This window comes from Cucurbita pepo, chromosome 17 (genome assembly GCF_057944985.1).
Source record: "Cucurbita pepo subsp. pepo isolate OVF chromosome 17, ASM5794498v1, whole genome shotgun sequence".
Lineage (NCBI taxonomy): Eukaryota > Viridiplantae > Streptophyta > Magnoliopsida > Cucurbitales > Cucurbitaceae > Cucurbita > Cucurbita pepo.
Genome location: NC_141814.1, coordinates 11,370,428 through 11,386,185, shown reverse-complemented (window position 1 = coordinate 11,386,185; position 15,758 = coordinate 11,370,428). Strand labels below are relative to the sequence as shown.

Sequence of the window (15,758 nt, the reverse complement as noted above, 5' to 3'; positions counted from 1 at the left end):
TAGAAATGATCATAGCCCATGTTTCAAACACTGCAGCACAAATATTTCATAAATGTACAACTGTTATAATTGAATCAGTGTAAATCCCAATTTTCTTATCTACACTGCATTGACCCCTTTCTGCAGACAACCTTAAAAGAGTGATCTAAGCAACACAAATGGAGCATGTTAGGCAGGCATCCCCGTCAAACACTGCAGTTACGAGTTATCGTTAACTCCTAAGTCTACGACTACCAATCACAAAATGATCAAGAACATGAGACCACCTGAGGTGTAGGATCATATTCGTAACCAATATCGTCGAACTGGTCGAACTGGTTACAACGGGAGGGCAGTCTGCCTTTCAAAATGTTTCTTAGTATCCTCTGTACTTCCTCTGATGGTCTCCACGCGCGATTGTAGTGCCTCGATCTCGGCATCTTTAGTCTCCAGTTCCAATTGGATTGATGTCCGTCTCTTCTGCAGCTCTGCAATCTTCTGTTCAATAGCCTTGCTCTCTTCTGTAAGCTTAGTTTTGTTTTCGGTATGCCCCAATATTTTCATCTCTGCTTCTTTTGTTTCCTCTAGATATCGCATTTGAGTATCTTTGATAAATAGCAGCTCGTTTACGCGATTGCAGAGCATTGAAATATTGAACCCATGTTGCTCCAATTCGAATAGACTGGCTAACAAGCTTTCAAAAACGTGTCTCGGATTATCGAACTGTAGTTTGGATATCTTTTCAACCAAACTTGCAAAAGTTACCATGCAACCGATAGCCAATCCTTCTCGACATTCCTCCTTGTATGTACTTAAAGGGCAGAAATGAGGCGTTTGTGGAATTAGTTTGAAGACTTCTAAAGAATCAATGGCGCTCCAGACAGGCGAGTTCTTTACGAAAGGCCAACCTTGATTCTTGTCCAGAGCATGGTCCGACTTTACAACCTCATTCGGAACGTCTACTTGTTCCCTCCTTTTTGTCCTTCGCCTGCCAGTAGAACCAGGTGTTTGTCCTAACTCTAAAATGGAAACAAATACAATCAAAATCACCACAAACAGTACTAAATTCCTATGTGCTAGCTTAAGTTTTGTATACATACTCAGTGAATTGTTGCTTGCTGAACCTTGCATTCCCCCAAGCCACATTAGAAGGGGTCGATCGTCGTCATCAATGTTGCTTGATGCACTTTTAGGTCCATTTTCATTTGTCTTGTACGCAGAGAGCTTATTCAAATTCTTTCTATTCAATTGAAAATCTACAAAAGACATTCAATGATTATGAAAATCTACTAAGCTCCTCTTTGTTCTTTTGACTAATGAAAAGATTATGACAGAAGGGTGGCAGATACACATCTGAGATTAAAGATCAGGAGCCTCACCAGTTACGCAACTTTTTATCGTTGCTTCGTCGGGCTTCCATCCAATTCCATTTTGCTCCTTATCTGTAACACAAAAACAGCACTACGTTAATCATAGTTACTTATAATATAAAGTTAATAAATAATAAAACTCCACAATCACAGGTAATAACAGGATACCTTCTGCAGTTATTGGAACTATCATCAATTTTTTAGGCCGTCCCCTCTTTCTTTTGTTACTGTTTTTACTAGCTTGTTGCTGGTCAGGTTCCTGAGAGACGATACACATCATCAATCCTATCAAACTCTAAGCTCACCGAAGACGTAAATCGAAACATACGCCCAATCTCACAAACTGGTGAAAGAATTGAAATATGAAGGATAACTTAGTAAACTTTAGAGTTTAGAGGTTCGAGTATCATTCATTTCTTTCACACCCCACCGTACAATCATTGATTATAGCTTCTTCAACATTTCCAGTTTGAAGCAATATACATCCTTAGAGGAATCTCTTCATTAGCCATCTTGTGGTTTCGGTTTTTGTCGTTTTCATCTTCTACAGCCTTTTAAGGGGGAGGGTACTTTGTGGTTAGGAAGTGAAAGTATCAGTTATAGAAACAGGATCAATGAGGATCTTGTCTCCTCTTCAGCGAAAATTGGAATGATCAGTGTAGGCTATAGCTCAGATGGATAAGATATTCCTTCGATAACAAATAATTGGCAGTATATCAAGCTTTTGAGTAAGCTTTAACTCTGTAAAATTGATACCCATAAGAATTTCGTCTTTTCATCAGGGAAACAGTGGTCATACGAATATTATTCTTCTTCCCTTGAGAGAAATATTGTATCAAACTAAAAGAATCTATAGGAGAAAAGACGAGTTGGTGTCGTCCTATATTATCGAAGGAAACCCACAGAGGATTCTTAGTTGATAGACTTCAAAAAGGAAGGGAGAGTGGCAAAAGTTTTTGTGGAAGCTGCTCAACTAGCAACCTTGAAACCAATTAGAAATCATGCCTCCACATTTTCTTCCTATCCTCTTCTTCATTGCATCTCTTTCTTACCTTGTTCATAACTTTTAGAGTGATTCAGACAAGTAAACTAACAGAATCTTCCATATCTATATTGCTTTTATAAAATCGAATACAGTAGTTAATTAGTAACAAGGTTTAGTCATGATAAAAGATGCTCGTTATTAAAATCCATTTAATTTATATCAAGTCAATTGTGTTTAGTTTTCTTACCAAGCCCTTCTCTTCTGTCTGATTATTTGAATTTTTCTCTCCACCTTTAACCTCATCAGAAAGGTGAATAGAAGTTTCAACCGGTGTCATCTGTTTCTCTTCAGATGCTAAATGTTTATTCCCTTCAGATTCGTTGCTTGTACTTACTTCTTTATGAGTGAGCTCTAAGACATCACAACCTTCTTTCCCTTCCTCATCTGCCAAGCCAAATGCAGAATAAAAGAGTTATTCAAGCAAAAAAGGACAGCCTGTGTACCTGTAACTTGAATCCACTGGCTTTGTTCAAATATGTTTCCTCGGTTACCATTAATGAATCTTGCCCCCTGCTCTTTCAACTCATCATTTCCATCAACATCTTTTTCAGTTCTCTGCACATGAAATGAGAAGTATCATGTTCAATAGTTTAAAATCATGGTAACATGAATAATAAAGAGACGAATGCCCTACAATAATTTTAACTGATTTAATGGTATAAGCGATGGCAAGTAGAAAAAAACTGAGGAAATGAGGAGGAACTTCACATATATACTGCCCAAGGAAATTTTGGGACATTCAAGTCAGTGACCTTAGTTCAGCTCTTGGAAAGTTCCCTTTGATACATAAAAGCAAAAGTAAATGACAACAATCTAGATAGATTTCCTTTAATTAAAATATGACAATTTCCCAGATGAGGTTCGGACTGCTATAAATTAGATTTATTAACTAAGTAATGAAGGATTCGAAGCACAGAGACAAATTACCGCTTTCATGTCTTCTTTCGGACTCTTACATTTACCAGGTGAATCGCTGTTATCTTCACAATGAAAATTATGGTAGGTTCTTCTTTTACGACTTCTGTTCGATGTGGCACTTTTACTGCATGATTTTCCCCTCGATGTTTTGCTTTCTGTCTTCTTCAACCCGTCTGCTGTTGGTGCCCCAGGAACATTTCCTTTTCCCCACTTCTTTACAGAATTTGAAACTCTTGCCTTAGAACTCAGACTTCTTCTCTTGCTTGAGGTCAAGGCAAATGAGGCAGACTTTTCTTCACAAATACTTGGCTGTTCCACTGAATCATTCCTTGAGTTTCCCTTTTCATGGTTAGTTTCAGCATTTTTTAAACTTTCAGTCTGGGCTTTCTCAGGAATATTAGCATCCTCCAAAATGGTAGCCAACTGATCTTTCAAGATTGATGCATCCTAAACAGGAAATAATTGTTTCAACCTCAAGTAAATGTATTTAATGAAGACATGACTTTCAATGTAATATCGAAGTTCTCAATGATAATCCAAGTAAAGCAATGGAAAAAATTAGGTAACATGAACTACACAATTATGCAGAACTGTTGCACAGCTAGAGATATCAGGTATTACCTTTCACCATAACAACTCCCATAAAAAGTTCAAATGAAATATTTCACGGTGAATGATCTCCAAACAATGAGGAAAATTAGAAGGGAACCACATAATTATAAAGAAGGATAATTAATCAAAGATGAAGCCTAGTTACATGACGGGAAGCTAATTGCTCGTTACAAAAAGTGGGATTTTGTCAAAGAGAGTGATTGATGTCGATTCTGCATTTCGGAGAAATACAAGTGGTAAAACCATTTTCTGTTCTCCTAAAAGTTTAAAAAAAACCAGCTATAGCATAATATCAGAAATTACATATTTCATGGTGCACGCTTTCTAACTAAGAAGCTTTGGAATGGATGTAACTTGTAAACCGTACAACAACGAGATTTTAGGCCTTCCAGCTCTAATATGTCAATACACATATGATTTGCATAACGAGACGTTACCCTCAGTTTGGTAGATCAATAACAAATGATTTGCATGAATATATTCTCCGACCCCAACCCTACCATGACTTGATTTCCATCCATACCCACATTCCAACAACGAAGCGAAAAGGCTATTCCTAAAGATACCTTCCAAAGACTTCCAAAATCTCTTACACCAACCATGCCTATAACAAAAGCTTAAACTTCACACTAAACTTCAACCAAGGAACCTTCCTTGATTGAAATTGATGGAACTTTCTTCAAGAAAAAGAATGTATTGTTGGAGTTTAAACTACACCTTCAAACTTACCATTGGTAGCAACAAAATCACTAGATCCTCTTAGTGGCCAAAAGGAAGACCCAGAAATGGTATCAATAAATTAGAGTACGTTCGTCAGGAATCTTTGATCAAACCAACACAAAATAGAAAAGAAAAACTGATCCAACTACGAAGGTGGACCGCACTTATAGTCTTCGTCAACCAGTTTTCTAACAAGTCTAGCAGAACCTAGCAGCTGACCAAGCAAAATGCATCGAGCTAGTAAGTGAACAATCACTCATTTCAACTTATAATCCACAAAATGAACAGCGTTAAATGCCTAAAAAACACAGAAAAAAAAAACGCCTAACGCACTTCTGATTCTAACAATTAATTCGTTCGAGCATCAAAAGCAAACCCAGATAAGTTTACCATCTTTTTGGGGACAAGCCACTTGCCATCAACCCAATCCTGATGCAGTCTCAACTGTTTCCTTTGAAAATCCATGGCATGCATTGGATTCTTGAAGAAAACAGAGTATCCACCATCTTCAGAAACCTTATAGACCACACCAGTCCACCATCCATCTTTATCAGCTGCATCAACAATGTCGCCTTCCTCGAAATCCCTATCGGCGATATCAGGCGGAATAGGCCTCAAATTGTGGGCATCAACATGCTCCTTCAAAGGCTTAGACCCATCTTCAGTGACAAGGGTCTTGTACTCAACAAAGGCCTTCTTCTTCGTCGAAGGAAAAAAGGTAGTGGAGAGCTTGAGAATGGTGGCTCGGAACAATGCGCCCTTAAAACCTTCTTCGTTAATGGAGATCTCAATTTCAGAGCCGACGGTGAAGGGTGGGCGAGGATGACGGTGGAGGTGGGTTGAAGGGGAATCGAATTCCCCCATTCTGCGGTGGCGGCACTAAAACAAAAACCTTGTGGATTTTGGCTTTTGGATTGGGTCTGTGTTAAAAGCTAAAACCCATTGTCGACCGTTTTTGGAGTGGCAAATGGATACTACAACGGCCTTTTGGGAAGCAATGGAAATAGCATGCTCCTTCTTTTCTTTTCTTTTTTATTTATTTTATTTTTACTAACAAATTTAATCAACTTGTAATAGCTCAAGCACAAGCACAAGCACGACAACCTTTTCATTAAAAATGAAGATCAATTTTGAACGTCTAAGATATTTATGGTGATCTAAAGATACTCGACATCTGGTTGATCTAATATGATCAAAAGAGTTGCAACATGTATGAAGGAGCTTAGCTATTCACATTCTTCGCTTGGGACCAAGTTCGTGATTTAATGTTCCAAGCCTACGTGATTTGAACCCATCTCTTCTAAGGCATCTTGAACAATCCTACCTGGTTAGCCATTGATGTGATTTGTGGGTGGAAGAACTCCAGGTAAGTGCATGGGTTGTTCAAGCAATACCCTGACATGGTTCCCCTCTCATTGGGAAAAATCACATCCATGTTGATCACAAGGGACTTGGGTATGGTGATATGTAGCCGTGCACTGGTTAACATACGATATACTAACTTGAGATAAATTGAACTTATAGTATAGAAGTTAATCTAGTTTGTGTCACAACTACACCCTTTCTAGACTCGTAATGTGATTAATACGACACTTATTCTCACCTTCAAACAAGTAAGCCAACTAAAACTTGAATCGTCGTTGTTGACACATGCGACTAATACTCAAGTCTTTAATTTCGTTCTTAAAAAACGATTTTAGAAAATGGAATCAGGGAAGGGGTTAAATACATGTGTACATAGTTCATTCTTGAAAGTGAAAACAACGATAAACCTTTTCTTCTTCAGGCGCATGCGATAGCTGCCCCAGTTCAAAAAGCACCCTGAAGATGGGAATTGAATGGGTATGAAAGGAAAAGTTCGGAGATTTTGTGGAGGAAACATGCCAAGCATATGATGAAGAACCGAATGAGACGACATTCAAGGTGAGTTATCTGTAAATGAACAAATACAAAACGAGTTAGATCGAGTTTTCACTAATGCCTTCATTCTTATGCTGATTACTGATGTCTAAACAAAAACAGACTGACCTGCAATGAGTCAGGCATTTAGTACTAATGCTGAATGTTGCATAAACATAGGCAATAAATAGTCACCTTGGCATGTTGAGGCTCGCCATAAGGAACTACAGCAGGAGCGTGGAAGTAATATTGATCATCAGTGGCTGACTGCCTCGTGAAGTATGAGGGCCTTGAATCTATCGGCACAGGAATTAAAGCAGCTATTCAAGAAAGAACCCCAGATAATACAAACTCTCCTTTTCCCAAGTTATTGAAGCAAGGGAATTATGTATAGCTGCTGCATTTATGAAATGTTGCTGGTGCTCATCTTTTCAGAATATGAATGTAGAGATCTCAATGTGCTTATGTGAAGGAAGTAATTGTAAAAAACACAAAAATGCACCATAAAAATGAAAGTAATATACAAGAAAGTAATTTTTCCTCGTTTCTGGGTAGATATACAGAAAATGCACCATCATACTAGAGGAGCTATCCTGCTAACTGTGCCAGCAGAAGAAAGACAAGTCTAGCTAATAGACCTACAAAACCAGAGCTTTGGCTTTGTGATGAAGATGTGCCTTCCAGCGAAAGTGACCTGCTCGAGCTCGAGCCTTTTAGATGCATATATATAATTGTAATTGATATCGTAAGATGATGAAACCATATGCAGCCATCATAGATTTACATATGTTAAACCTACCATCAATGATTCAATAGAAACAGAAATCTAATGGAGGACAAATGGAGGTTCCAATTCAGGACTTGTGTTCTTTTCATTTTTCTTTCTAATCAAAAAGGGTGGGGGAGACCAGAAAAATAAATGAAGAAAACAGTTTTTAGGCGCATACAATACTAGAGATACAACCATAAATTTCTTACACGCCTGGAGAATCACAGATCAGATCCTTTCTGTTTTCTTGGCCTTTTAGTTTGAGCTGGTGATGATGGAGCTTCAGATAATCTCCCAGTTGCCTAATGACCATAATTGATACAAAAATAATAAATAAGAAGGCTGAATTATAAAACAAAAATACCCTTTTAACTTTGCCCTTGGTTTAAATTATACCCCTAATATTTCAAAAGTTGTAATATTACCCTTCAACTTTTACAAGTGTTTCAAAACTTTCCTTAAATAGAAAAATCGTCGGCATGTTGGATAAAAAATCGACATGTCGACATGTCGTTCTTTCGGACTTAATCTAAACAAGCATCATTGTAACAATCATGTCATTCCATGTGTTTTTTTTCTTTCTTTGTCTCTAACATTCTAATAGATTTCTACTCAAAGGATAATATTGAAACGTAATGAAAGATCAAGGATGATATTAGAAATTTTGAAAGATTAGGGGGATTTTTTAAACAAAACATAAAGTTCACAATATTTTTATTATATTATAATTTAACCTAAATAAGAAAAAGAATTTGAAACACAAAACAAAATACAGAGAGATGAAAACTCAAGAAGTAACAAGATAATAGTTGACAAAACACACCTTACGTTTCTGATCCCGTTTGCCAGACCTTTCCCCTATCAGAAGAAAAACATACATGTAAATGAACTTTCGCGACAAAAATAATCGAATTCCTTTTAAGGGGGATAACATAAACTTCACTTCCAGTTCTTTAACTGAGAAAAAATCTGAATACAGACGTACACCTCAATTTTCTTACATTCCTAATTTTTTTAAAAGGGGATAGAAACTAATTTCACCGAAGAATTATATGTACAAAATAATGGAAAGAGAAGCCCGACCAAAGGAGCTACAGGAGAATACACTTCAATGGGCTAAAATAGAGTGAAGAATAGTTAAAGAAGGATTTGGATGAACTACAACAAGAGGAGGAATAAGGAAGGCGATCTCCAAGATTGTTTCCCATTGGTGGCATGTAGCCAAAGTTTGATAGGGTATAAATAGAACTTCTTCAAAGAAGCAAAATCTTCCTCTAAAGTTGTAGGCATTCTTTCATCTTTCCTTTTGTACATTCTATATATCAGAGAAATAATTACTTATCTTCATTAAAAAAAAAATGACGTTGTTTAAGACCTTCAACTTTAAGGTGTCATGCTTCAGCCAGCTGATGCTTTGCTTGTGCATCTCACCTCTTGGCAGGTGAGAAGCAAGTTGCAAATAATGATTTTTACACTTTTAAAACGCTAATTGAAACTAGATAGCTTCAAATAACTTGAACTAAATGTAGCACTCCAAAGAGATGCATGCAGTAAGGCCAAACATCGAAGTTCTATTACAGAATCCACTTACCTCCAGAACTCATAGAATCAGGAATAAAACTACGATCCTGCACCAGAGCATGACAAGAATGCTGTTAGCAGAGGAAGATCTACATTCAAAGATATGACAGAATTGCAGCACTCATGAAAGCGAGGGCATTTACTGACCTTGGGTGTGCCAGGTGCCTCGTTGTAGGGACCCTCACGGAAAGATGAACCTTCTGCCTCCTTATTTTGCAACTGTTTGAAAGAAACAGGAAATGGCAACAAAAATTGGACTTAAAGTATGTTAAAGGCATATAGCATTTGACTTAAGTCAGTTCCATCAATAAAGAATTCCTTTGATGAGAATTCTCTCCAAATGAGAAGAAAAATTAAACCCACTGTTATGAGCGGAAAATTAATGCAAGTTTGATTTACATCAATTTGTTACTGCTGGGACAAGCATATGAATAAAATATAACCATACCTGCTTTTGAAGATTCAGTAGAGTCAATATTTCTTTCCTCAATTCAAGATGTTCTGCACACACTGATTTTGTTGGAACCCTCGGCTTTAGATTAACCTAATTATAAATAACAATAAAAATAATAACATCCTTTGTGAGCGAACTATACAACTATGTAACTCTAGAGCATGAAGAGCACTGGGGAGGAAATGACTACTGAAAAAATTCTAACAGATTGACAAAAAACACAATTTGCTTGATTCAATCCATGAAATATTGTTCTGTAGTTATGCACTACATGCTTCCAAGTGGAATGAGTTTTTGCTTTGAAAAACAAAGGAAAAAAAAAGCATATTCCACCACCAGCAGTATTTGGGTGTTCTTGATAGCAAAGAATAAAAATTCAAAACAGAGAAACTTTCTATTTGCTTTGTTTTTTTCTTTCTTCTCACAAGCTACTATGTTGTTGGTACCATAGTTAAATCTTCCACCAACCACCACTTTAAGAGATAACAAATATTTGCATTAAACAAAAACTGGAGAGTTAACTAACCGAAAGATCTTGTAATGTTTGTTCAACTCGCTTGATAGTCCGAAGCCCAGCAGATGAACTTGCAGCTTGGACCATTTGCTCAAGTGCATACGTTCTCAAGTATACAGGAAGCTGACATGTAGGAATTATCAGAGCACATTCTCAAATTTTATATTTTGGTATAGATCAATTAAGCTTCAAGAGCACAATCCATCACGAAAATATCAAAATTGAAAAAAAAAAAAAAAGTGAAGCTATAAAAGGATTCTCAAAATTTACAGGCAAAAGCTAAATATAATTCCTTCAGGCCATATACCATGCGAAGAGAAGCAAGAGTAGAAGCATTATCCGCCACTAAAGTTGAAGGTGCAGCTGCTGGAGGAGGGGGCTGCACATTGGATACAGATGGTAAAGAATCTCCAGGAACGACAGCCCTTTCAGTAGCTCCAGGGACAGCATTTGAAGTGACAGGCAGCTCAGATTTTTCAGGCACCTAAAATGAATAAAACCAAGATCATAAACCAGCTCTAGATATATGAAATAGGATAAGTTATTAATATGAGAAGTAAAGGAATGACACCCGGGGGGGAGAGAGAGAGACCACTGAGAAATTCATACCATCAAAATAAAATTTGGTTATGCTTTCTAAGTCCAGACAGAAGGGGATGGTATTCCTAAACTTGGCTATAGGCCATGTTCCAAAAGATAATGCACAGACATACTTTAATCGGAATAAACTTGATAGTAAAGAAGATGAGTAGTTTTAGCTTTGAAGTTTCGTACCCTAAGAGATGAAGGTATACCTCAATGGCCTGGTTATCCGCACACCATGACATTTATACTACTAACATTTTTATGGCACAAATTAAAAACCTAGGGGTTAATAATGCAATTTCTTTTAAGCACGACATCCTGTAATGCTAATCTCAAAGTGAACTTGTACTCTGCTTTGTGCATTCATGTGCAAAGCGCCATGCCTAAAAAAATTAGCAAATACGACTTAAACTCACTCTTTCATCTCTGCGAGATTCAGTTATCTTTTTTGCTTCAGCTAGAACCTGAAACGATCAATAGTTTTTAAAAAACAACATATAAGGCCTTAGACTTATCCATATGTATAAACACTAATTCATTATTGGGTATTTCTATTTATTAAAACATTAAAGAATCAAGACCTCTGCATCTTTTCGTTCTTGCTGTTTCGTTTGGGAGAGAACCATGGACAATGCCCGTTTGCGCTCAATCTCTTGTGAGACACTGTAAGGATCCTACATATAAAGAATAAATAAGAAAACCATACAGATAGCTAATTTGATAAGCAACCTCAACTATAGGATGCTTCATGGATCTTTTAAAGGAAATTAATATGCAAGAACTCCAACTTAAAATGTTACAATTGCAAAATATATCCAATTCAAAATTACCTACCTTGGCGAGAGTATTCCCTGAACTTTCCCGAGGCATTGGTTCTCTAGCTGCCAAAATTGCTCTTGATGCTATAAACATATAATCTCATACCATAAGTTTTCAATAATCACAAGTGCATTTGTAAATGATTCAAAAAAAAAATTTACAACACAAATTGGCAACCTAAGGGTGAAAAAAAAATGCTTGCCATAATAGACTAGAAAAAGTTACATGTACCACGATAATATCGCTCCTTTAGTTCCTCCATTGTCCTTGTTGATGGAAACCTGTCAGCTATCACAACGAAGCGAAGATCAAACCGTTCACACAAGTCAAATAATCGATCCGTCTCCTCCTTTGTCCATGACTGAAAACATTAAGAAGTATATATCTCAAACACATAAAAAAAAAATGAAAAAATAAAAAAGGAGAAGACTACAGAATAAAGAACTATGCTAAAGAAATCAAGATAAAGCAGAAATCTAGAGTCGAGAACATGAGAGTGACAGTGAGGTCCATCCGAACATTTATCCATCCAAATGCATGTTGACTTCCAAATGACATCAAATTGATGCTTACTCATTGGACACTGACCAGTAAGACCTTGTTCCAATAATGACGCAAACCATTCACGGGAAAGGTGGACTGACAAAAATGAATAATCGATATGCTCCAATTTTATAAATTGGTAACGAAGTCTAGATGCAACCAAGGTAATAGGTATAGGCATTTTGAAATTCAAGTATTAATGACAAGGGAGAATAATTAGAGAAGATTTAGATAAGGACTGCCATGAAGAACCTTAAAATGTAGCTAATTGGGGAAAAAAAAAAAAAAAAAAAAAAAAACTTCCATTCTAACTCAACCATTGAAAATATAATGATTCCCTCATTTACATTCAATGTTTCATTTCCATGCTAGAGCATTGCAGAATAGCTCCCTCTAAAAAATATTAAAATATTATTATTATTTTTTTAAAAAAAAAATTCATAACCATTTTCATTAAATTTGACCACATACTTCTCCTCTTTGATCTTCCTTCTTACTATATCTTCAAAATATAGAGAAAAAGACTATTGATTTTAGAAGTAAGATCTGTAAAATATGCCAACGTTAAAATCAATATGTACACAATAATTCCTAGTAGGAAAAACTTTATCCTTCAAGCTTTAACACAAGGATACAATAAAGATGGAAAACATAACGGCATGGTATGAAGAGAAGGATAAGTTGTCATATAGGATATAAACACTCAAGCCATGATATTGCTTCAACTTAAAATCCTTTGCTGTAAGCCTAAAGATCCTCGAAGGCCAATCTTTTTCAAAAAGGGGCCTCGAGGCAAATGCCTTAACATCATATAAAAATGCTACATATCATGAAACTTTGTGCGAGTGCAAGTGGGTGAGAGAGAGTTCTCTATGCGCTTTGTTAGAAATGAGGGACGGATATACCCACAGGTTCATTCAAATACTTTTCGTAATCCTCATCCGTGTATTTGACAATTTCAACAGACTGCACAACATTCAAAGCAGAAAATATATTTGATTAATAATAACAAAATTTTAGATATGTGCACTTAATTATTCAATAAATGGTTATAATTGTTGAAAAAATAAAATTATCAGCGAGTTCTAGGATACATTCTAATTGCAAGCAAAGTCAAAGGAATCGACAAATATAGTTTAAAAAATTAATATTTAAGAGTGCGAAGCTTATGGCCAGGGATCCTATAAGAAACTTCACCATTCTAATAACATTCAGACCAAAAGATCATCTGTTCACAAATGTAAGGTTTATTTTGAGAGAGATCATGCTTCAAACTCCGGGATGGACAGACAATAAGATGTTGGAAAAACAAGTAGATGAATAGCACTGTTAGTCATTTTACTTCCTGGAGTGTACGCACCTGCCAAGATGATAGAAACCAAAGAAATATACTGATAATGGTGAATACTCAAGCCTAAACTAACTAAACCAATGCATACCTCCTTCCTTTCCAACTCCCTCTATGCATAACAAATCACCCTTACAACTTCCCTAGCTAAGTACTAATATACTCTTAACAGCCTAATAATATTTCTAGTTCTACCCTAATAACGTTCCTATCACAAGGGTAAGAACCAAAGTATTGGGTTATTGGAGTAAAAAATCAAGAGGGTCAATGCACGATTATAAGGGATAACGAGTGAGAAAGAAAAGAGGAAATGGAGGATCTTTTCCTGAGACTTGGAAAATTATATTCACCAATATTTCCATAATTTTGAAGCTTCCCACGTAACATAGGGCTAACAACATTTTCAGTCTACCAAAAATGCCAATAAAATATCAAAAGTGTCAACAAAAACATCTCACTAATATAAACATAAATACTGATAATAAGGATTTATAGCACAAGTGTGGAATACTAATGTAACTTCTTCTTTTTTTTCATTTCCAAGATTTTTTCAAGAATGTCCATCAACATCAATATTTTTCCATAAAATTGAAACTTCAGAATTTAATTTCTTGCACACAACCCATAGAGGAGGGCTTCAACCATATATATCTTGTAAAGTGACCAACATATGAACAAGCAAATAATTGGCATGTTGGAATTACGCAGAAGGCAATGGATGTTAATGGGTATATCAAACTTTTCGTTTTCATAAAAAATGAAAGACATTTTAAATTTCAAAATTTAAAGAATACAAAATAACAAATCAATAAATAAAAAGGAGGACTTGCTCTTACCTTGTTGTACTTTGCAAAGGAATAATCACCTGTTGGTGGAATGCCATTTACAACTCTAACCTACAAATGAAAAATAGGAATATGACTTTGAACGATAACAAAAATCAATTGAAATAGACACGATTCATAAAGGTGCCAAATCCTACCCAATGGTAAAGCTGCAAGTTATCTTTTCTAGCAGAATTTGCAAAAGGAAGCCACTGCCACGTAATCTGAAGAAAAATCACAAGAACACTATAAGAACAGTCTGAATTCATTTTTTTATATACAAAAACCAAGTTCGTGAATGAATATGCAAGGGCAAACAAAAATACAAGGGTAGTCCACTCAGAAAAAAAACTTAACTCCAAAATAATCGAACAAAGCTGATAATTATAAAAATCTTGAGCAGTAGAAGCCCAAACAAGATGTTAAATCTAACACTATCCCACACCTCAACGAAAGATCGCTCGACACCTCTAAAAATTCTACTACTCTCGAGTCAAACAACCTATGAAACAGGCCTGCCATAGAACTCCTCTAGCATGAAGCAAAAGCCTCTCTTTCGTGCCAAACGTAACCTGAAAAACTCCAAGACCAGATCCCATCTAAATTCAATACAAGATATATATATATTTTTAACACACTTATGAGCCAATTATGAGCCAAGCAACAAGTGAAAAGGCAACATAGCAATTGAAAATCCACATTAATTCGATAACACACTGAAGCCTTCAAATAAAATGCGCTTCCCACATTTCTCACATCAGTACAGAGGACTATAACAAACAGAGTCCTCAATTTCAATATTCAATTCACCATTATCCAGCCTTCAACAGCATAATAACCGATGATAACACGTATTGCACTAAACGAAATAACCTTTTCATCTGATGGAGGTCGTTTCTTCAGCTCAGATGTATCGATTGCCGGCATAATAGGAGCCAGACCACCAGTAAGCGCATAAACCTAAAATTCAAAAACCCCACCATTACTACTGTAAGCAATAAAACCAAGCAACAACAACAACCATACAAACACACAAGCACAGAGAAGACATTACCTCGCGGGAAATTCCATCTCGCTTTCTCTGGGCATCTTTCTGAGCCCTAGGTTTCTTCTCTTGGGGTATATGAAGCGTATTTTTGGGCAAGCCCAAGATATCCTTGGCATCCATATCAGACTTCCCTTGAATTCTAGGGCTTCTTTCTACTTCGCAATGCCGGATAACACGAGTTCACAGAGTCGAAATTTTTACAGAGTACTGTTACTCTGATCCTAACTTCATCAAACGGACACCATAAACAGGATTTCGATTCGACCAATTGGAAGAAGATCGTTCTTGTTTCATTTTTTTAGCATCATTCGAGCGCGAAAGCACAGTGGAGCAGAGTTGTTATTATCGGAATTTCTTAATTGACGTGTAGGTGACGAACAGCCAAATGAGTGAAATTTTACCGGAGAATTCATTATCTTATTTAATTAATGCTAAACTATATGAAAAAAAAAAAAAAAAAAAAAAAAAAAACACCTAAACCTATGGTTTTATTTTAAAACTAAATTAATAAAAACACGGTATATAAAAAATATTCATAAACTTTCAAAAGTTTCAATAATATCTGCATATCCCAGGTCTTGCACGACGTTCGTAACAATCAAGCTCTAAATAAGGTTTTGGAATGAATTAGATTTCTCTCATTTTTGTAGATGATATTGAGGTAAAAACCGACGATGTCTAAGGTATATTATATTTTCACGTGTCAATTGAATACATATCGTAAGTTCTC

At 36.1% G+C, this 15,758-nt stretch overlaps 2 protein-coding genes across 6 annotated transcripts; both read right to left on the bottom strand.

The window, feature by feature from the left end:
• Positions 1-19: 19 nt before the first annotated feature.
• LOC111779339 (DUF724 domain-containing protein 6-like) lies at positions 20-5,615 on the bottom strand. Its single transcript, XM_023659481.2, has 8 exons — positions 5,035-5,615; positions 3,322-3,759; positions 2,886-2,949; positions 2,582-2,778; positions 1,518-1,608; positions 1,359-1,421; positions 1,080-1,235; positions 20-998 (listed from the first exon to the last, which is right to left on the bottom strand). The coding sequence occupies exons 1-8, from the start codon at positions 5,506-5,508 to the stop codon at positions 319-321; spliced, it is 2,163 nt and encodes a 720-aa protein (XP_023515249.1). The 5' UTR covers positions 5,509-5,615; the 3' UTR covers positions 20-318.
• A 531-nt stretch (positions 5,616-6,146) lies between these two features.
• Positions 6,147-15,406, bottom strand: LOC111779340 (SWR1-complex protein 4). Of its 5 annotated transcripts, none has more exons than XR_002812678.2 (18): positions 15,035-15,406; positions 14,854-14,940; positions 14,139-14,204; positions 13,993-14,052; positions 12,718-12,774; positions 11,497-11,626; positions 11,281-11,348; positions 11,028-11,120; positions 10,863-10,910; positions 10,169-10,345; positions 9,874-9,984; positions 9,342-9,437; positions 9,041-9,112; positions 8,904-8,940; positions 8,136-8,170; positions 7,522-7,614; positions 6,739-6,940; positions 6,147-6,576 (listed from the first exon to the last, which is right to left on the bottom strand). XR_002812678.2 is itself a non-coding variant. In XM_023659483.2 (17 exons), the coding sequence occupies exons 1-16, from the start codon at positions 15,146-15,148 to the stop codon at positions 7,534-7,536; spliced, it is 1,332 nt and encodes a 443-aa protein (XP_023515251.1). In that variant the 5' UTR covers positions 15,149-15,406; the 3' UTR covers positions 7,023-7,237; positions 7,522-7,533. The 5 variants fall into 5 exon arrangements, 2 of the variants coding, with proteins under 2 accessions (XP_023515251.1, XP_023515250.1); XR_015413158.1 differs by having other exon boundaries at positions 6,673-6,839; XR_002812680.2 differs by having other exon boundaries at positions 6,739-6,839.
• Between the last annotated feature and the right edge of the window lie 352 nt (positions 15,407-15,758).

What these genes read in the sequence shown, in the direction of transcription:
- LOC111779339 (XM_023659481.2), bottom strand. Translation starts at nt 5,508, where the DNA reads ATGGGGGAATTCGATTCCCCTTCAACCCACCTCCACCGTCATCCTCGC. An exon ending in GGGGGCAAGATTCATTAATG is followed by an intron (nt 2,779 to 2,885) that starts GTAACCGAGGAA and finishes TTGGCTTGGCAG; the next exon opens with ATGAGGAAGGGAAAGAAGGT. An exon ending in AGTTCCAATAACTGCAGAAG is followed by an intron (nt 1,422 to 1,517) that starts GTATCCTGTTAT and finishes TTTGTGTTACAG; the next exon opens with ATAAGGAGCAAAATGGAATT.
- LOC111779340 (XM_023659483.2), bottom strand. Translation starts at nt 15,148, where the DNA reads ATGGATGCCAAGGATATCTTGGGCTTGCCCAAAAATACGCTTCATATA. An exon ending in GACCTCCATCAGATGAAAAG is followed by an intron (nt 14,205 to 14,853) that starts GTTATTTCGTTT and finishes ATTTTTCTTCAG; the next exon opens with ATTACGTGGCAGTGGCTTCC. An exon ending in AAAAGTATTTGAATGAACCT is followed by an intron (nt 11,627 to 12,717) that starts GTGGGTATATCC and finishes TAATGTTTTCAG; the next exon opens with TCATGGACAAAGGAGGAGAC.